This window comes from Podarcis erhardii (assembly GCF_964252035.2).
Source record: "Podarcis erhardii genome assembly, chromosome: 12".
Classification (NCBI taxonomy): domain Eukaryota; kingdom Metazoa; phylum Chordata; class Lepidosauria; order Squamata; family Lacertidae; genus Podarcis; species Podarcis erhardii.
In genome coordinates, this window is record NC_138513.1 from 6,466,059 (window position 1) to 6,489,506 (window position 23,448).

At 46.3% G+C, this 23,448-nt stretch overlaps 1 protein-coding gene across 6 annotated transcripts in view; it reads left to right on the forward strand.

The window, feature by feature from the left end:
- Nucleotides 1–23,448, forward strand: part of CRHR2 (corticotropin releasing hormone receptor 2) — a 202,206-nt gene that overhangs the window by 112,599 nt on the left and 66,159 nt on the right. For 4 of the 6 annotated variants that reach the window (XM_081834465.1, XM_081834467.1, XM_081834466.1 and 1 more), the window contains 2 exons: nucleotides 15,326–15,411; nucleotides 18,788–18,894. In XM_081834465.1, coding sequence (XP_081690591.1) covers nucleotides 15,326–15,411; nucleotides 18,788–18,894 — 193 coding nt within the window. The remainder of the gene's footprint in view (nucleotides 1–15,325; nucleotides 15,412–18,787; nucleotides 18,895–23,448) is intronic. The other 2 variants (XM_081834470.1, XM_081834468.1) reach the window with 1 other exon arrangement.

A 23,448-nucleotide genomic window follows, 5' to 3' on the forward strand; every position in this document is an offset into this window, starting at 1 on the left:
TCCCTATTTTAATCCGAGATATGTTGGAGGCTATTATGCATTTATAATCCCACTTTACCTCCAAGGTGAGTGTACAAGATTCTCTCCCCTCCTCATTTTAACCCCACAACAACATTGTGAGGTAGGTTAGGCTGAGGGACAGTGACTGGCCCCAGGCCACCAGGTGTTCTTCACAGCCAGGTAGAGATATGAACCCTGGTCTCCTAGGTCCTGGTCCAACATACCAACGATCAGGTTTGTCCAATCCTCTGCTGAAGCCATCCAAGTTGGCAACCAACGTTGTGTCTTCCGAAAGTGAATTCCATATTTTGGCTATGTGCTGGTGAAGTACCGTATTTTTCGCTCTATAGGACGCACTATTTCCCCTCCACTTTTTCGTCCTATGGAGCGAGTGCAGGCTCCTTGGCTTCAGCGATAGCAACACAAAGCCTCCAAAGCGCAGAGGGACAGCTCCCCCTGTGCTCCGGAGGCTTCGTGTTGCTTTCGCTGAAGCCGCCTGAAGCCCCCGGAGCGCAGCGGGAACTTCCACTGTACTCCGGAGGCTTCCGGCAGCTATCCGCAAGCCTTCGGAGCGCAGCAGGAGTTCCCGCTGCACTCCAAAGGCTTGTGGATAGCCGCCTGAAGCCTGGAGAGCGAGAGAGGTCAGTGCACACCGATCCCTCTTGCTCTCCAGTCTTCGCTTCACTGGAGAGGCGCTGCACAGTTTTCCCTCTCTGCGCAGCGTCCCTTTAGCAGAGTGGGAGGAGAAATGGAAGGGGCTCCATTTCTCCTGCCACTTTGCTGAAGGGGTGCTGAGCAGAGAGGGGGAGAATTTTTTTTTCCTGTTCTCCCCCTCCTATGGTCCGGTGCGTCCTATGGTCCGGTGCGTCCTATAGAGCGAAAAATACGGTACAGTGTTACCTCGCAAGACGAATGCCTCGCAAGACGAAAAACGCGCAAGACGAAAGAGTTTTCTGTTTTTTGAGTCGTTCCGCAAGACGAATTTCCCTATGGGCTTGCTTCGCAAGACGAAACGTCTTGCGAGTTCTTGCGAGTTTGTTTCCTTTTTCTTAAAGCAACTAAGCCGTTAATAGCCGCTAAGCCGCTAAGTCATTAATAGCCGCTAAGCCGCTAATAGCCGTGCTTCGCAAGATGAAAAAACCGCAAGACGAAGAGACTCGCGGAACGGATTAATTTCGTCTTGCGAGGCACCACTGTACTTTCTCTTGTCTGTCCTGAATCTCTGAAGACATTGAACTCGGCAGCCGGTACAGTTCTTTCAACAAAGGTGTTCCTTGTTGACAGGAGCCTGCCCCACAGAGCAACCTAGCTCCGGAGTAAATATGTGCTGCGCGAAAAGTACTCATAGTTTTCCAGGAGGTTAGGAAGCCAATCTGTCTCAAGTCCCAGCAATTTGCAATCACAACAACATCTTTCTACAAGTAGTTGCCTTGGGGTCAACCAACCACCTGCCCTTAAGCTTGCAAAGCACACTTTTAATTGCCGGTATTTGTTCCCGAGGCAAATGTTATCAGCTCTGCCAATCTATCACTGCTGTCTTTACACAGGCTCGCTGTCATGCATGGTTGAAGGTAGATTACATTTTTCATCTTAATTGAGGTGGCTAGATATGTAACCCTTGTCGAAAAATAAAAATAATTGGCACGTACCCCGCACCTTCGCCTCGCCCGATCATAATTAGATTATTCCTAAGTAGCTGGAATGCAAGGTACGCTGAAGTCATTTTAAAGTACACAGTTCTGGATTTGCATCGCTCTCTGAATGTATCACTGAGACGGTGTTGAAATCAGCACTGACCATCTAGCAGCGGCCACAGATAATTTGGCCAGAGTTGCTCCATTTGTTGACTTTCTGTCTCTCAGGGAAATTTTGCTAGTGAGGATGGAGGGTGGGTGGCAAGAATTCGCCTCTGACAACAGGGTCAATACACCTTCCCAGAGCCCCCACAATGCAATGTCTTCAGTGTTGTGCAGATAAAATCACTCAAAGCTATTCCAAACCTGGGGTGCCTCTTTGCTTGGAAGTGCTTGACTGGAAGCAGCAGCAGACCTACGTTTTGGAGGCCCTGAAGCTTGAAGTGTTATGGGGGCCCGTTCACAACCAGCAATGAGTTTTGGATAACCACTGTTAATCTTCTTCAATGGGCTTATTCCACAACAGATCACCACACCTTGACATCTGTGCTACTGACTCCCAACCTAGCAGTTCAAAAGCACGTCAAAGTGCAAGTAGATAAATAGGTACCGCTCCAGTGGGAAGGTAAATGGCATTTCGTGCGCTGCTCTGGTTCGCCAGAAGCGGCTTAGTCATGCTGGCCACGTGACCTGGAAGCTGTACTCCGGCTCCCTTGGCCAATAAAGCGAGATGAGCGCTGCAACCCCAGAGTCGGTCACGACTGGACCTAATGGTCAGGGGTCCCTTTACCTTTTTATACCTAAATTGTTCAAGCAATGTGGACTGAAGTAACTTCTGGGGATCCTCTGGGATTAGGAGCCCTGAAGCTTAAGCTTCATTCGTTTCATAGCAGATCTGCCCCACTGTCTGGAAACATTTGAGTGATGTGCGAATTCAGTCTTTGGGAACTCCAGTAGGAACTTATTGACATAATGGGTGAATTGGAACTTAATGGTGCAATCCACAGACAGCGTTGGCAGAGCAGCGGGACCACCAGCTCATCTGCAGCCAAGACACTCGTGGCGGCTGTGATGGAGAGTAGGGAAAGAGGAAACTCGAGTCTGATCCTTGTGCCAGGTCCTTCCCTGCCCTGCTCTCAAAACACCCCATGGCAGGGTTTTCCACTGGGCTCCACTGACAACAAACACATAGAGCCCTGGCTGGATCAGGCCAATGGCCCATCTAGTCCAGCATCCCATGGCTGGATGTGTGTCAGGAGTTCAGCCTACACTCGAGTAGGACTCTGGCAGAGACACATGCCCGAATGGCATGTTCCCTCCCTCCTGGTCAATCATTCAGGAGCTTCAAAAGCTTTCTTCAGCCCGAACATCACAGCGACCAATGCCAACCGACACCGGCACACTTAGGGATCCGCAGAGTTTGCACAACTTGCGTGACAGACCTCAGCAACTCAGCATTTTGGCTAATCTACTTTATTGGCATATAAACACACACGGAGAACTGCAACATGGATCCCTCTCTCTCTAGCATCAGATAGCAAAGAGAAAAAGAACAAAGGACAATAGTCCCACTTCACAGAACACAGTAACACAAACATCCTGTCTCCGTCACTTCCCACTCTGTGGAGTCAAAACATATACCGCCATGTGATAGACAACAATCCCATGACTGCAATCATGGAGCAGGAATTCTAACAGAGTGGTGGGAGCTGCCTTCCCAGGGATGACACAGAAGACAATTTGGACCCTGGATCACGGTGGTGGGACACTGGGGAGCAGTCTGGGGAAGGGACGACCTGGGAGGTGCTAGAAGCAGGGGCGTTGAGCGCTTAAGGAGGGTCAGAAGGAGGAGGACCTTCCAGGACAGGGTTAGAGGCTGAGAGTCACAGTGTGAGCACAAACTCAGGTAGAGAGGATTCAGACATTGCCCTTGCTACCCAGCAGCAGGACAGTCCCAGTCCTGCCGGCGCTCCTTCCCCTCTGATACCTTCATCAAGGAGAGTCCTGCATGCTCCTGAGCAATAGGCCAGGCAGGTTCAGAGGCGGAGTCCACCCTCTTCATCTTCTTGGGAACGATCCAGAGTGAGAGGCTAGAGGGGGAACGGCAGGGCCAGTGGTCAGTTTCAGCAACGTCTCCGCTGAATTAAGACAAACCAGCAGACTCTGCTGTGTTGTCCTTTTCTGTTAATAAAAAGCTAGCCGCATTCCATGCCTCCTGTGCTTCCCTGCCCTGTGGATGACTTGGGCTAGCCTGACAGCCCCCTGACACGTAATCACAGTGGCCAACCTGATGCCTGCAAGCATGACCAGTGCCAGATTTACGTATAAGCTAAACAAGCTATAGCTTAGGGCCCCAATCTCTTCGGGGGCCCCCAAAAAAATTAAAGAAAGAAAAACCCTGGATGTACATTTCCAAAATATAAGATAAAAAAGAAATAAAATAAAACCTACATACCGCAACAGTGTTTTGTGTTGTGTAGACTCCTATGATGTGAGTCATGGGCCCCGCCTGCTATCCTGCTCCCAAAAATATCACTGGTTTGCTCCTTTCTATATATAGGGTGCCTACATTCTGCATGTGCAAATGGCTCTAGATTCCTATTGTTGTTGTTGTTTAGTCGTTTAGTCATGTCCGACTCTTCGTGACCCCATGGACCAGAGCACGCCTGGCACTCCTGTCTTCCACTGCAAGCCGCAGTTTGGTCAAACTCATGTTCGTAGCTTTGAGAACACTGTCCAACCATCTCGTCCTCTGTTGTCCCCTTCTCCTTGTGCCCTCCATCTTTCCCAACATCAGGGTCTTTTCCAGGGAGTCTTCTGTTCTCATGAGGTGGCCAAAGTATTGGAGTCTCAGCTTCAGGATCTGTCCTTCCAGTGAGCACTCAGGGCTGATTTCCTTCAGAATGGATAGGTTTCATCTTCTTGCAGTCCATGGGACTCTCAAGAGTCTCCTCCAGCACCAGAATTCAAAAGCATCAATTCTTTGGCGATCAGCCTTCTTTATGGTTCAGCTCTCACTTCCATATATCACTACTGGGAAAACCATAGCTTTAACTATACGGACCTTTGTTGGCAAGGTGATGTCTCTGCTAGATTCCTATTATGTCCATCAATTACCATATAGCATATATTCAACACAAAAAAACAGCGACAATTTGTTGTTGACAAAGGGCATCTTGACATGTAAAGGGCCCCATTACCTTCAGTAGCTTAGGGCCTCATCAAACCTAAATCCGGCCCTGAGTATGACTCCAGCATAATAATAATAATAATAATAATAATAATAATAATAATAATAATAATAATAATTTATTTATACCCTGCCCATCTGGCTGGGTTTCCCCAGCCACTCTGGGCGGCTTCCAAAAAAAAATTAAAATACAGTAATGCATCAAACATTAAAAGCTTCCCTAAACAGGGCTGCCTTCCGATGTCTTCTAAAAGTCTGGTAGTTGTTGTTCTCTTTGACATCTGATGGGAGGGCATTCCACGGGGCGGGTGCCACCACCGAGAAGGCCCATCTCTGGTTCCCTGTAACCTCACTTCTCGCAATGAGGGAATCGCCATCTTTTTATTTCTAACAAATGGTAGTCTCTTTGCTTTCTGTCTCTGGAGGAATTTCGCTAGCTTGGGATAAGGATGGATGGCAAGAATTTAGCGGAGACAGCATTTGCCGCTCACCTGCATGAGAATACTGCGGTGCTTGAGTCCTGCTTACAAGCTTTCTACAAGTATCTGGTTGGCCGCTGTGAAAACAGGGCGTGCCACTAAATGGGCTGTTGCCCCATTGTTCTCTCTCTGGACAGGCAAGGTTGGCAGGTTTTTGTATCGATACGAAAACTTGCCTGACCCGCTTGGCCAGAGGCAGAAATGGGAAATCGCAAACGCTGATCTCTGTCTTGAACCGCCTTCATCACTCTGAGAAAAAAGAAAGTGCTATCTGCCTCTAGCTCAAGAAACTTCCTCTCCTCTGAATTTAAACTAATCACCATAAAAATGAGATTGCAGAGGCTTCGCCATGAATATATTCATCAGCTAGAAAATGGATCCTTGATTTCCCCCCCTGCTTGGAAAATAATTTGAGCGAGTTGGATTGTAAGAATTTTTTTAAAAATAGATAAAAAAATGGAACCTATCACTAGGAGGTGTTTTAAATAATTGTGGGAACTGAGTTGATTCAATTTTTTTCACCTTGCAATTATTGTGTGTGTGTGTGTGTGTGTGTGTGTGTGTGTGTGTACATATTTTGAGGTTCCCAATCTATTCCTGGTGCCAGAATATGATTCAGAATGAACTCCTGTCAAAACTATCTTTTACAACTGTCAGCAAACAAATCTAATATTCCAGAAAGCAATTTTAACGCAGTGCTTCTGACTGCGTTCAGCTGAAGAAAATGAATTTCTGGCTAAACCCTATCTCGACAAAATCCTCCGTTTAATCGCTTGGGAGCAGAGAGGGAGGCTGGAGAATGCCAGGCATCATTCAGATATTAAGTGCAGGAGCGGTGTGTACAGAATCACAAAGGCATAGAAAGGCACCCAGAATTATAGACACACACACGGGGGGGGGGGGGAATCAATTTGGTCCAAAAGCGTCTGAAAAACATGTACTGTTTCCGCCGGCAATGCTGTGTGAATTTTGGTTTTATATTGTCGCAATATATATTGCCCCTTGATTGATAATAGAAGAAAGCATGCCCCCCAGCATTTCTCTGATGAAAATAAAGACGTCCTATTCCATAATAATAATAATAATTTTATTATTGCAAACTTTAGAAGACATTTGAAGGCAGCCCTGTATAGGGAAGGTTTTTAATGTTTAATGTTTTATTATGTTTTTATATATGTTGGAAGCCACCCAGAGTGGCTGGGGCAACCCAATCAGATGGACGGAGTAGAAATATTATTATTTATTAGTATTATTATTATTATTACTAATAAATATTAGTAGTAGTAGTAATAAATCAGGTCTTCGGCCTGATCCTGCAGACTTTTCTTATGTACTTATGAAATGTACCCACATAAAAAGCAAATTATTATTATTATTATTACTACTACTACTACTCTGCCTTTTTCCCTGACAGGGACTCAGTGACAGGGACTCAAAGTCTACAGATAAGAACTGCCAAAAAAACATAGAAAAAGCAATAATTAAAAACAATGATAGAATTAAAGCCAGTGCTTTTTTTTTCTTTAAAAATAATAATAAATGTTTAGGGGTACTCACATTTTGACTCAAGAAAATCACCATTTTACAGTTCAAATCGGGGGGAATATATACAGTAAATGGACAAAAGTACAAAGATTTACAAAATGTTTCGGGGTATGCGTGCCCCCAGTGATTAAATCTATTTATTTATTTATCTGCCTGCCTGCCTGCCTGCCTGCCTGCCTGCCTGCCTGCCTGCCTGCCTGTCTATCTAGTCGAGAATCCTAGATAACCCTCAGGTCCTTCTATGCTTCTTTGAGTCTATATACCATACCGATAAATACCATAAAAGCCTCATGGCACCAGCCCTTTCTTTAAAAGCAGTCTGTTCCCAAAAGCCTGTTGGAACAACAAGGGGGGAGTCAGCCTAGCTTCTCTAGGGAGGGAGTTCCAAAGTCTGGGAGCCACCACCAAGAAGACCCTCTCTCATGTTCCTATAAAATTATATTATTATTATTGATTCTGAATTGATTTTAGAATGAATTGATTTTAGAATGTATTTCAATTAATTGATTGTGATTTTATGGAAACTGTGTTACTTTCACTGTTGTTAGCCGCTCTGAGCCCGGCTTTGGCTGAGGAGGGCAGGATATAAATATATTATTATTATTATTATTATTATTATTATTATTATTATTTTTTTTTTTTTTTTACCAAGAATGCCTGTGAGGGTGACGAGACCAAGAGAAGGGCCTCCCACTACGATCTCAAAACCCAGGCAGGTTCGTATGAGGGGATGCCGTCTTTTAAATGGCTTGGACCTAAGCCACCTTAATCAGGAGGTGTGGACCAGGCGACTTCGCTTGGGAAATGGCGCTTGCCAAGCAATTCATAAAAGATGAATTCATAAAAGAGGCCATGACAAAATGGGCTATTGGTTTAGGACATAACATCGACTATGATGCATGGGCTAAACTCTGGAATGAGAGTCCAAAATTCACCGCATGCTCTGCCTTAAAAGAGAATGTTATGAAGATGGTTTGTCGTTGGTATCTCAGTCCCACCAAATTGGCAAAAATGTATAGGAAATGTAGTAAAACTTGTTGGAAATGCAAGGAAAAGGATGGCGACTTCTACCACAGGTGGTGGTCATGTAATAAAATAAAAGAGTTTTGGGAATTGGTCCATAATGAGTATAAAGATGTTTAAGTATAGTTTTCCCAAAAAGCCGGAAGAATTTTTGCTAGGCTTGGTGGGAGAAGATATTAAGAAGACAGACCAAAGACTATATCTGTATGCAACAACAGCAGCTAGAGTATTGATAGCCCAAAAGTGGAAGCTACAGGAGATTCCGACGGTAAGAGAATGGCAGATAAAGCTGGTAGAATATGCTGAAATGGCCAAATTGACACACAGAATTCGCAATCAGGAGGAGACGAAGTCCCAAAAAGAATGGAGTAAATTTATGATTTATATAAGTGAGAACTGTACAAATATGAAAACATTGGCAGGATTGAGGTAAATCTTATGTCATGGTGTGATTTTTAATTAAAGAAACTGTTAATTATAGATTGGAATAGGAAAACTGATGGAAGGGAAGGACGGAAGTCAACGGCTCTATGGAGTATAAAGTAGGATATATGTAATAAGACCTGATGTTTTTGTTGGTTGGTGTTGGTTGGTGTTGGTGTTCTTCAGTCTCAATAAAAATCATTTGGGGGGGGGGAGGAAATGGCCCTTGCCAACTCCCTCCCCACCCCTCAGTTGGAGCTGGGAGGAAGGGCAAAAAAAAAGGTCTGTTAATAAGCTCAGTAGCAATATCTGCATCAATAGGAGTATAGCATCTAGATCAAGGGAAGTGATAGTGCCACTGTATTCTGCTCTGGTCAGACATCACCTGGAGTACTGTGTCCAGTTCTGGGCACCACAGTTCAAGAAGGACACTGACAAATTGGAACGTGTCCAGAGCAGGGCAACCAGAATGTTCCAAGGCCTGGAAACGATGCCTTATGAGGAACGGCTAAGGGAGCTGGGCATGTTTAGCCTGGAGAAGAGGAGGTTAAGGGGTGATATGATAGCCATATTCAAATATATAAAAGGATGTCACATAGAGGAGGGAGAAAGGTTGTTTTCTGCTGCTCCAGAGAAGCGGACACGGAGCAATGGCTCCAAACTACAAGAAAGAAGATTCCACCTAAACATTAGGAAGAACTTCCTGACAGTAAGAGCTGTTTGACAGTGGACTTTGCTGCCAAAGAGTGTGGTGGAGTCTCCTTCTTTGGAGGTCTTTAAGCAGAGGCTTGACAACCATATGTCAGGAGTGCTCTGATGGTGCTTCCTGCTTGGCAGGGGGTTGGACTCGATGGCCCTTGTTGTCTCTTCCAACTCTATGATTCTATGATCTGTTTGGCCCCTGCTCAGTTGTTCACAAGCTGAAATTCTTCCCTCCTCAAGACTGCAAGATCCTGGACCTGGGGGTCCCTTCCAACTCTACAGTTCTATGGTTCTATGATTCTTGACATGCCACATCATGTTTGCAACTGTGACCACTCCTGCGTTAGCAACTTCTGTGCTGTTAAGCAATCGTTCAAGCCTGAATTCCGATTCCTGCGGGTGATCTGATATTCCCAACGGGAGGAGATCAACAAGGGAATTGGCAATCAATTTAGCTGAAAGGCTCTTGATGCTATTAGTTTGCTTTCAGAGAAATCAGTCAGGGGGAAACTTCAATATATCAGTGAGCAGAAGAAAACAATAACCTCCCACCCCCTTGCCTTCATTATCCAAATGACCGCAATTATTCAGTACAGCTTGTTCAAAGGAAAAGCAGATCAATGTTTGAAAGGAAGATTCTCAGTTTTATTTTTGAAAAGAATAATGATGGCACAACTCTGATGGGAGCAGGAGAGTGTGTTCTGATTTGTGGTGAGTGCGCTAAACAGAACTTTAAGTTTCTCCTTTTTTAACCCTTGTAAAAAGATCTTAACTCAAAGGGTCTGTTCTATTTTTTATGATAATTTTTTATTCATTTCCCCACAATTTAACAAATTCAGTTCAGTTTCCATACAATATCCCCTTAGCATTTGACTTCCCTTCCCTTCCATGATGTTTTTCTTCAAATCCTTTAATCTACTGCCTAAAATGCAGTACAGTCTGCAGTACAGACGCTTCAGATTGCTTTTTTTCGGGTTATGGACCCGCAGAAACCCGGAAGTACAGGAACGGGTTACTTCCGGGTTTTGGCGGTCACGCATGTGCAGAAGCGCTAAATCATGCTTTGCGTATGAGCAGAAGCGGCGAATCGCAACGCGTGCATGCGCAGACATGGCGCTGCGGGTTGCGAACGCTGCAGGTTACGAATGTGCCTCCCACACAGATCACGTTTGCAACCCGAGCATCCACTATACTTATTTCTGTAACATAGGCCCTACATTACAATCCCTTTGCCTACAGTATGCTTCCAATCCTGCCTGAAATTTCATTTGACTATTGCATTTTCTCAAATACAGTGGTGCCCCGCAAGACGAATGCCTCGCAAGACAAAAAACCCGCTAGACGAAAGGGTTTTCCGTTTTGGAGGTGCTTCGCAAGACGAATTTCCCTATGGGCTTGCTTCGCAAGACGAAAATGTCTTGTGAGTTTTTCCGACTTTTTCCCCTTCCCCCCCTTTTTCTAAGCCGCTAAGCCGCTTATCCGCTTATCCGCTAAGCCGCTAAAAGCCGCTAAATGCCGCTAAAAGCCGCTAAAAGCCGCTAAGCCGCTAATAGCGCTAAGCCGCTAAGCCGCTAATGGGCTTGCTTCGCAAGACGAAAAAACCGCTAGATGAAGAGACTCGTGGAACAAATTCTTTTCGTCTTGCGAGGCACCACTGTAATCCAAAAAAAGAAAAAAGGGGGTATCCAATTTTCCACAAACATTTCATCTTTTGGGTCTGTCTCTTATTTGGCCATCTCCAAATATTCCAATAGCTTTAAAGACCACTTCTCTTTTGTTGAAACTCCTTCCTCTTCCCATTCTAGACCTCTCCTCTCTGCTTCAGTTTCGCCACGACGTTTGCAGACCACTAAGTTTGAAAGAGGCATTGTGGCTATTCTGGGGTTGAGAGGACCTTGTTCTGAGGGGCATTCTGGGGGAAAGAAGGGGCAGCCACTAGCCAATCAGAGCAAAACACCCAGTTCCTTGGCTCTGGTCCGTTTGTGTGGAACTCCCACCCCATTGATAGACACTTCCCTCTGAACCTTCGCTAATTTGGAAGTACAGTGGACCCTCTGGATATGAACTTAACTCATTCCGGGGGTCCATAAAGGTAAAGGGACCACTGACCATTAGGTCCAGTCATGAGCGACTCTGGGGTTGCGGCGCTCATCTCGCTTTATTGGCCGAGGGAGCCGGTGTACAGCTTCTGGGTCATGTGGCCAGAGCAGCGCACTGAAACGCTGTTTACCTTCCCGCTGGAGTGGTACCTATTTATCTACTTGCACTTTGACGTGCTTTCGAACTGCTAGGTTGGCAGGAGCAGGGACAGAGCAACGGGAGCTCACCCCGTCACAGGGATTCAAACTGCCGACCTTCTGATCGGCAAGTCCTAGGCTCCGTGGTTTAACTCACAGTGCCACCCGCGTCCCCCGGGGGTCCGTACATACCCCAAAAAGTCCGCATCTAGAGGCGCCGCTTCTGCGCACATGTGCAGCATGATAGAGCGCTTTTGCGCACACGCACAGTGCATAGAGCACTTCTGCAAATGCGCACACGGCGAAACCCAGAAGTATACACTTCCAGGTTTGCTGCGTTCGCAACCCGAAAGTTATGTTACCCAAAGGTAACTCGAGGTTCCACTGTATAGTGGTACCTTGGTTCCTGAATGGCTTAGTTGTTGAACAAATCAGCTCCCAGATTCAGCAACCCTGGAAATAAGTGTTTTGGTTTGCAAACGTTTTTCAGAAGCCAAACATCCAGCGTGACTTGCCCACCTTCTGATTGAACACAGGAAGCTCCTACAGCCAATCAGAAGCCACACCTTGGTTTTTGAATGGTTTCAGTAGTCGAACAGACTCCTGGAACAGATTTAGTTTGAGAACCAAGGCAGCACTGTACACCTGGTTGGTTGGCTGTCGAACGACAGAACAGCGTTGTATCATTTTTTCCTGTTTTCCTTAGAATCCTTTTATTTATTGCAACAAGAACATCTCCTTCAATAGCATTGACCTAACCTGGGGAGAAAACAGCAAAGACCTGATGAAGAGAGCACAGCAGAGGTTATATTTTCTGAGAATCCTCGGGAAAAACAATCTCTCAAAGGACCTGTTGATGGCATTTTACCATTGTACTGTTGAGAGTGTATTAGCGTATGGTCTGTGTGTGTGGTTTGGGAGCTGCAAGGTCGGGGGGGAAACAATGCTGTCCAGGGTTGTAAAGACTGCAGAGAGAATAATTGGGTGCACTCTTCCCACCTTGGGTCAAATCTATGCTTCCAGGTGCTATAAGAAAGATGCAGAGATAGTGCAGGATAGTGCCCACCCCAGAAATGATCTCTTTCAGCTTCTGCCTTCTGGAAGAAGGTACAGGGTTATAAAGACTAGGACTAGCCGCCTGAGAAACAGTTTCTATCCAAATGCAATTTTGGTTTTAAACACAGTGTTAACTAGTCTCTATGGGCGTATATTGTATTTAATTATGGGGTATCAGCGTTTCTAGGGGGTTAACTGGGACAGCTGGGATAGCAGGCTTGTTGGTTTTTGAATGTCTGATGTAGATTTTTTCAATATTGTTGTTCTGTATGGGACAATGACAATAAAGAGTATCGTATCGTATCGTATCGTATCATATCGTATCGTATCATCATATCGTATCGTATCGTATCGTATCATATGCTCAGCCTCATCTACATTAGCTTCCAAACAAAAAGCCCAGATATTATTCTCCACTTTCAGTTTTAATGGTTTTACATTATCACCCATTTCAAGGCATATCTTCTTAGCACCCAGATTGATTTCACGCAAGTGTTATGCTGAGCTATGGAATTGTGTTTCAATCGCTCGTTTAAGACGTTCTTTTTTTGTTTGTTTATAGAATCATAGAAGTGTGCAAGAATCTCAACTAGATCGTACATGGCTGGTGGCCAACCTCTGCTTAAATGCATCCAAGGATGATGATGATGATGATGATGATGATGATAAAAATAATAATAATAATTTATACCCCACCCTTACCAGTTGAGAAAACCGGGCTCAAGGCGGCTAACAACAAAATTAAAACACTTAATTGATGCAATAAAATCCAGTATAAAACATGAATAACAATAAATTCAAAAATCAAAAATCAATTTAGGGGGGAAATCCATCCAATAAACATTAGATGATCACCAGGGCTAGCTGGTTAAATTACTCCTATTTGGGCCAGGAAGGAGACCAGGGAAGAATTAGCTGTGGGATTCCAGAGCGGGTAATCTTCATAAAAAGGGGAGTGAGGGAGGGAAGGAAGGGGAATAAAAGATCAGGCTAAGTTCAAATTGAAAGCCAGGCGGAATAGCTCTGTCTTACAGGCCCTGCGGAAGGAAGTTAAATCCTGCAGGGCCCTGTTCTCATGGGACAGAGCATTCCACCAGGTCGGAGCCACCACTGAGAAGACCCTGGCCCTGGTGGATGTACAGGAACAGGGGGAGAAGGTTAATCCTTCCTACCCCCAGCTGCACCCCCCCCCAAAAAAAAAACCAAAAAGAAGACTTTTGTCAAGCCTAATTGCTGAGCTGGTGAGGGGTAGAGAAGAGAATGCAGGCCGTATCTGGTCTGCAGGCTGGCAGTTCTCCACCCCTGAGGTGAATTATTTGGGGAGGCCTTTGCCTTGAAAAGTAGCATATGGATACTCTACATAACTTAATAAATTCATTTGCTGCCTTAGCTGCCTGAACAGATGGGGGAGATTTCCCCCATTTAATATTACTACTACTAATAATAATAATGAATGGGAAGCGGGTGGCGCTGTGGTCTAAACCACTGAGCCTCTTGGGCTTGCTGATCAGAAGGTCAGTGGTTCAAATCCCCCCCGACGGGGTGAGCTCCTGTTGCTCGGTCCCAGCTCCTGCCAACCTAGCAGTTTGAAAGCACACCAGTGCAAGTAGATAAATAGGTACTCCTGTGGCAGGAAGGTAAACGGCGTTTAAATGCGCTCTGGTTTCTGTCAAGGTGTCCCGTTGCACCAGAAGCAGTTTAGTCCTGCTGGCCACATGAGCTGTCTGCAGACAAACACCGGCTCCCTTGGCCTGAAAGCGAAATGAGCGCCACAACCCCATAGTCGCTGTCAGGGCTGCCTCTAGGTCCCAGCTCACAGAGGACCAACGCCAGGCTGATATTATGTACAAAAGTCTTTATTGAAGTATAATTTCCATTTTAAAGCCAGAGCGTGCAACCCTACGTCTAGACTCTAGATAGGCGAAGTCCCCTCTGAGTCACTGCCCCTTCCGCACCAGTTTAAGATCCTAGCCCGGCTCCACCTCCTGCGCTGTTCCTTCCTCTTCTGGGTCCTTCTGCCCCCTGGGGTTTCCTCCCTCCTGGACTCTTCTGACGCTGACCCCCCTGGGTCTTGCCCTTCCTTCCGGCGGGCTTTGGGACCTGGCTCCCTATCCGGGCTACCTGCTGTGTCGCTCGCCTGTACATTTGAACTTGGCGCGCGCGCCCAGCCGGTGACTTTCCTCTTGACCGTTTCCCCGCTCTCCGATGGAGGCGTGGCCAATCCTGACTCATCTCCTCCCTCTGGTGGTGGTAAGACTGGTCCCGATGCCTGGGACTCCTCCCCCCCACTACGCTCCGGTGGGGACGCTGGTCCTGATTTCCAACTGCTGCTCAGGGAGTCCCCGCTGGCCCCTTCCTTCTGGGGTTTCCCCCTTGGCACCTCCCTTCTGGCCATCGGCGCTCCTCTCTGTGAATCTTCCGATTCGCTGGAGAGACTCGTGGACTCTCTCTGACCACTGTCACTGCCTACACCCCCCTCGGATTCCTCCTCCTCACTCTCCATTTGCTCCATCTCCTGTGTCTCTGCTCCTGAACCCCTGACAGTCGCCTTTGCCTGGACTTAGCCATCCAGGGGTCCTTTAGCTTTTACTACCACTAATAATAATAATAATAATAATAATAATAATAATAATAATGTCATTGTTTGTTGTTGAAAACCAATTCCAAGCCTTTGGCTTGGAATTAACTTGATCCCCTCCCCCTCTTTCCTTTTTCCTTTCTCCTTCTGTGATGAAACTCCTTTTTGGGGGACTTCCCTGGCTTTTTTCTGGCCCATGTAGGACCAGTCTGGATAGTTGGCCTTGGTGAAGACTTGACATTTTCATCCCTAAAAACTTTTTGATTTGCATTTCTACTGAAATGAGGGTGCATTTTAATGTTGTATTTTAATCTTGTTTTTAAGTTGTATTTTAATCAGTTGTTTTTATACCTGGTGTTAGCCGCCCTGAGTCCAGTCTTGGCTGGGGAGGGCGGGGTATAAATAAAATTTATTATTATTGTGATTAATCTGATTTCATTTCTGGTTTTTCCTGTCAGGAAATGTTTACCGAGAATGCATGGGGAACGGGACCTGGGCCTCCAAGGCCAATTACTCCCAGTGTGAGCCAATTCTGGTTGAAGAGGTCTGTATCTCTCTGAGCTTTCTGCATTCTTGTTGCATGAAGTTTGTCAGTTTTTGAAAAACCCTGGCAAGCTCCCTGTCCTCTCCAACCCAAAGACTTGGGTTGTGTGGCAAGTTCCTGCCTCCCCCTCAGAAATAAAGACACGAGACACAAGAATTCGAGTTAATGGGTCAAATTAGGCCACAACTTTATTGATTACAGGAATTGAGTGGTATTGGCTTAGGCATTGGTCCTATCAACTAACCAGCTTCAACCCGCTTGCTTGAGACGCGGGAAAGAGGGAGACCCTCGGCCGCGCCATCCATAAATAGAGCCGGCCATGCCCCCCGGGCCAGCCAATTCATACATCCAGATAGTTGTATAAATCATACACTTGTCAAAGCATCGGTTCAGCTTCTTAAAAACATAACATAGCTATGATCGGGGCTAAAAACAAACATGTCTCTTTCCTAGCCTGCATTCCAGCCTAAGACTATGTTCTCCTGAAGAGAGACCATTATCACATCCTTTGTTCTCTGTGGTTTACAGAAAGACAGCTCCCTTCAAGAAGGAGATTTGTGACTGAATAACCACTCACATTATCTAAAGTTAAACACCACATAAGAGAGCAGAGCAGAGGTACACCCTAAGTTGATTAGCACCCCTTTAGATGCTCTCTAATTTAGCTCAGTGAAAATTTCCAACGGCAAACCCTTAGCAAGACGCATACAGAGCATATTTCCATTTCAGTGTACAATTAAACCGTTATACTTAACACCCCTCGCACGAATTTCTGCCGCTCTTTGCATCAGAAAAACAAACATGGGGGAGCTATGCCCAAACATCTTCCTGTCACAGGGCTAGTCACATCTGATCAGTTTATGTTCTATACTTTCTGTCATGGGAGCACTGAAGGCTCTCGCCATCAGTCAAGAGCAGAAAGATTCCCAGAAGTCCAGCTTGGTGTTTGAAAGGCATTAAGATATTTGTCTGGTAGTTCCTCATTGGTTTTCCAAAGTGCTTTATAAATATCAAAGCAGAGGAATATTCCCAAATGCCTGCTCAGATCTCAAATGAGAAAGAGAGGCAGGGAGGGAGGCTAGGTTTATCACCAAATACTTCACCGTCATTCCAGTTTTGATTAAAGCTCTGATTTAGCCCGCTTCCAATGACCTTTTTTCCTGCCGTTTGCTATTATTCATTTTTTAATCTCTATGGATGGAATATATTATTTTCTAGGCTGACCAGATGCAACCAGCCCAGTTCCAAATGCTAAAAGAGCGGGGGGGGGGTGTTGTGTTCTCCCACTTTCCTCTCCAAACTGGGCTGAATACATAGGAGCTGACTCCTAGGGGCCCAGGTCCCTTCAGTTCCCCCCAATAAAATATTTGAGGGCCTCCTCCAAAATTAATGGGCATTGCTATTCAAATGCTGTGTGCATGCTTCATCTTGTTGTGTGGCATGGCTCACCTGCTCCCCACAAAAATATTTTATTCAAATTGGCTCCACTGGATGAATATTAACCGTTGAAGTCTCTGGTGAACCAGACTAGGGCCACATTTACACCATACACTATGATACTACAGTGGTACCTCAGGTTACGTACTTAATTCATTCCGGAGGTCCGTACTTAACCTGAAACTGTTCTTAACCTGAAGCACCACTTTAGCTAATGGGGCCTCCTGCTGCTGCCACACCGCCGGAGCACGATTTCTGTTCTCATCCTGAAACAAAGTTCTTAACCTGAAGCACTATTTCTGAAGTGTATGTAACCTGAAGCGTATGTAACCTGAGGTACCACTGTACTTTAAACCATCATGGCTTCCCTCCCCCAAAGGATCCTGGGAACTGTAGTTTGCTAAGGAAGGGTGTGGATAGTTGTTTGGAGATCCCCATTCCCCTCACAGAGCTATAGTTTCCCAAGCTCCCTGTGAAGAGGAATTGTCAACTCTCAGCAACCCTTGGGTTTTGGATTTTGGTTTTTGGATTTGATATCCCGCTTTATCACTACCCAAAGGAGTCTCAAAGCAGCTAACAACCTCCTTTCCCTTTCTCCCCCACAACAAACACTCTGTGAGGTGAGTGAGGCTGAGAGACTTCAGAGAATTGTGACTAGCCCAAGGTCACCCAGCAGCTGCATTTGGAGGAGCGAGGAAGCGAACCCAGTTCACCAGATTACGAGTCCACCGCTCTTAACCACTACACCACATTGGCTCTCAAACTACAGCTCCCAGGACACTTTGGGGGGACCAGTGGTCAAGGATGATAGAAGTCGGAGTGCAGAAACAGCTGGAGACCCGAGTTTAAGAAACACTGGTATAAGGCGATGCAATCTTTCAGTTGGCCAAGCTACGTTGGGTGATTTGCTTGCCTAAAAGTGTAGGCGGGTTACCACTTTCTCAACTGATTCACCATATCCTAATTTGAAGGTGAAGGAACTCTGACCTTCGAGACTTTCAGCAGTAAACAGCAACTCGTATCATCTCAGGCCATTGGTCATGCTGGCTGGGACTTCTTCTTTCCTTGGCAATCACCCGTAGCTGAGTAAGATTTGTCTTCCATAAACACAGTTTTAACAATGAGTCCGTAAGTGACTTTGGAGGCCAGTTCTGGAACCACACATTCTTCCACAGTGGGGACATTGGTTTCCTGGTGGGAGTTGATCACAGTGAGGGTTTGCCAAGCGTGCCTTCCTCTTAGCACGTTTCTCCCTTTCGTCCTGAGTTTGAGTGTCTTCAAAGCCCATTTACAGATAGGTAGCCGTGTTGGTCTGTCATGGTCAAAACAAAATAAAAAAATTCCTTCCAGTAGCACCTTAAAGACCAACTGAGTTAGTTCTAGGTATGAGCTTTCGTGTGCATGCACACTTCGTGTGTATCTGAAGAAGTGTGCATGCACACGAAAGCTCATACCTAGAACTAACTCAGTTGGTCTTTAAGGTGCTACTGGAAGGAATTTTTTTATTTTGTTTCAAAGCCCATGACACCTTTGGTAAAGGCTGTTCTCCAACTGGAGCTCTCACAGGCCAGTGTTTCCCAGTTGTTGGTGTTTATACTACATTTTTTAAGATTTGCCTTGAGAAAGTCTTTAAACCTCTTTTGTTGACCGCCAGCATTACGCCTTCCATTTTTAAGTTCGGAATAGAGTAGTTGCTTTGGAAAACGATAATCAGGCATCCGCACAACATGACCAGTCCAACAAAGTTGGTGTTGAAGAATCATTGCTTCGACACTGGTGATCTTTGCTTCTTCCAGTACACTGTATTAGTTTGCCTGTCTTCCCAAGTGAGTCCAGCAATCTTTTAAGGGCCATAGGATGTGCCACCCGCCTTGATTCAGGTCCATAGATTCAGGCTGCTTTGCTCATGAGACCTCTCTTTCTGTTTTCTCACCCCCAGACGAAGCCTGCTCTCTATTACCAGGTTGCCATGATCATAAACTACCTGGGGCACTGCATTTCTGTAGCCGCGCTCATCATCGCCTTCCTGCTCTTCCTGTGCTTGAGGTGAGTAATTGGCCCTGACTGTGCAGCTTGCAGACATGTTAGCAAACTCCCTTAAAGGTAAAGGAAAAGGGACATTAGGTCCAGTCATGGCCGACTCTGGGGTTGCGGCGCTCATCTCGCTTTACTGGCCGAGGGAGCCGGCGTACAGCTTCCGGGTCATGTGGCCAGCATGACTAAGCCGCTTCTGGCGAACCAGAGCAGCACACGGAAGCACCATTTACCTTCCCACCGGAGCGTTACCTATTTATCTACTTGCACTTTGATTTCCTTTCAAACTGCTAGGTTGGCAGGAGCAGGGACCGAACAATGGGAGCTCACCCTGTCGCGGGGATCCGAACTGCTAAGCTTCTGATCCGCAAGCCCTAGGCTCTGTGGTTTAACCCACAACACCACCCGCTTCCCTTACAAACTCCCTTAGCAATTTTTTTTCAACTGCAGACAGTCTCTGCAGCTACTATGGGGAAGAGAGAAAGAAAAGCGGCTATATATTTTGCAACTCCACAACCCCACTGCACAAGCCTAGACATTAGTCTGAAGTAGAAAAATTCCTTCAAAAAGTATCCCCTTTAGCTAACAGAAGACCATGCAAAACCCACCTGAAGTATGATCATTACAGCTTGCCATTCCCAGTCGTTGCCTTGCCCTCAGTTGCCTTGAAGGACTTCCAGGTCTGGTGAACGACAGGAGTTAAGGGTGGGGGTGGGGAATGTTATTCTGTTTCTGAACCTATTGAATACTCGCTTTCTGCAACAATGCACAGCCATTCTCCAAAAATTTGCACTTTTCTGAATTTTGCAATGCAGTACCTCTTCAGCCAGGACTTTGGCTTGTTGATTTCTTCTAGCCCTTTTAAATGTGTTTGCGGGAAGAGGAGGTCTATTGGTTTGTGGATTTTGTTCTTGTTTTCATTACACATTTTGTGTTTTTATATTGTATTTTATGTTGTGAACCACCCTGAGATCTACAGATGAAGGGTGGTATTTAATAATAATAATAATAATAATAATAATAAATACTCCAGTCAGGTAATGTGTACAAAATGCATTTAAGGGGGCAGAATGTGCATTAATAGGAATTGATAAAATCCCTTTGCAAATGCATTTTATTAGGGAAAATTCCTTTGCAAAATGGGCACATCAGTCAATACTGCAAACAAAAATGTGCATGTTCAGAGAAATTTGCACAAAATTTGCACGAAACGCTGGTGAGTTTTCATGAGGAACTTAAAAAAAAAAATCACAAACTCATGTGGAAATGTGAAGCAATGAACTAAAGGCTAGAAAAATGAGAAACCAAGAGAACTCAGTTTCACTCAACTCTGGCTTCTGGCTGCCTGCAAGAAGAACTGGGGGGGGGGGGCGATGAGTCCTGAACATCTTCATTCCTCTTACTCTCCTGTCTCCTGAGTCGCTTTGTCTGCTGATCTGCAGGGCAACAATAGCAGCTGCTCTGCCAACTGCTGATGAAGTGGAAAGAGAAGAGTAAATGCCATTGCAAAAAAAGCAGGCTGTAAAGTGGGAGGGCAGCTCCTGCAGAGAAGCTTTTTCTCAGTGATCCTTCATGCAGCGTAATATCCCTGGGGCGGGATATGAACCGCCAGGGTGCTGCTGTCCTTGCAGAAAACACGACTCTTTTACACACACAGGGGAAGCAGCCAGGTTAGGACCTCGTTCTGCCCAGGTGGCCGACGGATGCCCTTTCATTCATCATCCTGCCAAGGCAGGAACAACCAGCCAATTCAGCAGCAAAGGTTTCAGACTAAGCAGGGCGTGCAACAGCTGGGTGTTTCTTTCTGGAAGAAAGATAAAATCATCTGACAGGTGTGGGGAATGTCAGGCTCAGCAGCCCAATGCAAACCCCACCCCCTCTGTCTGCCCCCTCCCAAAGCTCTCCCTAGGCCACCCCCCCCCCGCTTAGGCCACACCCCTTCTTCTGAGGCCACACCCTCCACCAGCGCTGCTCCACAGCTGCCTTGGATGTCTTTGGCTTGGGCAGATTGTGTCCTTGAACTGTGGCAAACTCTTTTGCTTGGAAAGACGGAGATAGTTGGGGGTGCATTAGCCCCTGATTTCTCAGTAGCTGCTTAATGCCCACTGGGCTGCTAACGTTCACAGGTGGCAGGGGGCCTCCCCAAAGGATTCCCCATAAGGACTGAAAAAGTTTCCCCACCATGTCAACAAGAGGCTACTTTCCAAGATCGCACATCAACGTTCCAGCGTGCAGGCTGCCAGGGTATGGCACACACCGATTACACATTGTGAGGAGCTTCTGAGGGGCTTGGGGACACTATGGTTTAAAGGAAAGCAAGGCTCCACACCGTCTGGTATACATTTTGGGAGTAGGTGGCGCTGTGGTCTAAACCACCGAGCCTCTTGGGCTTGCTGATCAGAAGGTCAGCGGTTCAAATCCGCACGACGGGGGATTTGAGGATCTCCCGTTCCTTTATCCCAGCTCCTGCCAACCTTTCAGTTTGAAAGGACACCAGTGCGAATAGATAAATAGGCACCACTGCAGCGGGAAGGTAAATGGTATTTCCATGCACTCTGGCACTCGTCATGGTCTCCGTGCACCAGCAGCAGTTTAGTCCTGCTGGCCACATGACCTGGAAAGCTGTTTGCGGACAAACGCTGGCTCCCTCGTCCTGAAAGCGAGATGAGTGTCACACCCCATAGTTGCCTTTGACTGGACTTAACTGTCCGCAGGTCCTTTACTTTAACCTTTTTTTACCTTTATACATTCTGAAAGACATGGCACGAGAGGAGGAGGGATGGAGGAGGGAGGAAGAAAAAAGCAAACCCAGCCGTTGTTTCTTAGTTGCACAGTTCTTGCAAGTGGCCTTTCTGGGACAGAGAGGCAAAGCAAACTCCCTGCCGCTGCTTCTTTTCCTGGGCAATAGATGGAGTTGTTCTTCCCCTTGCCATGATGCTGTTCCTTTGAGGCAGGAATAGTGGTAGCCCATGGTCTCCTTGATTGTAATGTCTTCTTCACCTCCAAATAACCAGGTTCAGATGGCAAGGATTTCATTGCAGCAGTGGGTTAGCATAGTGGGCAATTGAGCCCCATTGATGTTGCCCCACTCTTTCCTTACCCCCTCTGATCATGGATTGCTTTTTCTCTCTTTTTTGCCATACACCACAAATGTAATTATGGCCACTGCAAGGATCAAGGAGACAGGTGGTCAGTTTCTCTCATCCAAGTAGCCTGTCCACATCCTCAGAGGTAACAGATTGGAATTGATCCCATGCAACTTGACCAGACAGGACTGCAGCACTCTCCCGCCCCAGCCCTGCTCCCACGGTGGAGTCTACCTCTTTCCAAATCTGAGCGACTTTATCTGCAAAAAACTTTGCAAAATCATTGCAGGAGATCTTGGGGCCCTTACCGGGCCCCGGTGGTGCAGGTGGTTCCGTTAAATTGCAGACCACCTGAAAGAGTCCCTGCTGCTGTTTTCTGCAGATGCAATAGAGGCAGTGAAGAAGGTCCTCTTTGCCGTCGCTATCGCCACTTGGTAGGCTCGACGTTGAGCTCTAACCTGTGTCCGGTCAGATTCAGAATGAGTTTTCTGTCACCGGCGCTTTAGCCATCTCAGCGATTGTTTCATTGCCCTCAGCTCCGGGGAAAACCACGGGGCTGTCCGGGCTCCATGCAATCAGAGAGGGCGCTTCGGAGCCAGACAGTCAATAGCCCTGGTTAACTCTGCATTCCAGCAGGCCACCAGGGAATCAGCTGAAAGGCCATCAACATGGGATAAAGCATCCCCTACCACTCTCTGGAAACCATGTGGATCCATTTGTTGGAATCTGCATTCAACCGAGCTACTCCACCTCCAAGTCCTTCAGAATCGCCTCTGATGTGATTAACAACCTGAGCCTCTGATAAGGCTCCATCCACATCCCCCATTCAGCAGAGTTTCCAGCACAGGGAAGAGACGAGATAGTATGGGCTACATTGCTAGGTTTTATTACTAAGCTAGGCAGGCAGAAAAGAAATCATCCTCTCTCTGTGAAAGGCAGAGAGCAACTGAAACAAACAAAGGAAGAGGAAACCAGTAACGTCACATCCGTCTCCCGTGAGACTTCCAACAGCCTGGAATGTCTCTGGAATGTAAACAGAGTCTTGTGACTCTAAGCAGCTGCACAGTGGCAAACAGAAACTAAGACCATTAAGTGGCGGGGGCGGACCATGAAGTGACTCCTAATACAACTGAGTTACATTGGTGGCATAATGACAACAAGTGAGATGTGCAACGAAATCTGTAGCAGGAGTGTTGCCACTCACGTTTTCTCCCTCCTTCAAGGATGCTGTGAGGAGGTTAAGGCATTCTGCTCCTATTATTATTTTTTTCCGGCAGACTCGAAATTCTGTGGCTGCTGAATATCCTCAGTCCTCATTGGGCTCTTTGGGGTTTCTCCACTATCCCCGCTTTAGGTTTGTTTGTTTGTCTGTCTGTCTGTCTGTCTGTCTGTTTGTCTCTTTGTTTGTTTGCAAACATCATCATTCCCCAAGCATGCTAACACCCACCTTTTATTTCTCATTCTCATTTTGGCTCTGTTT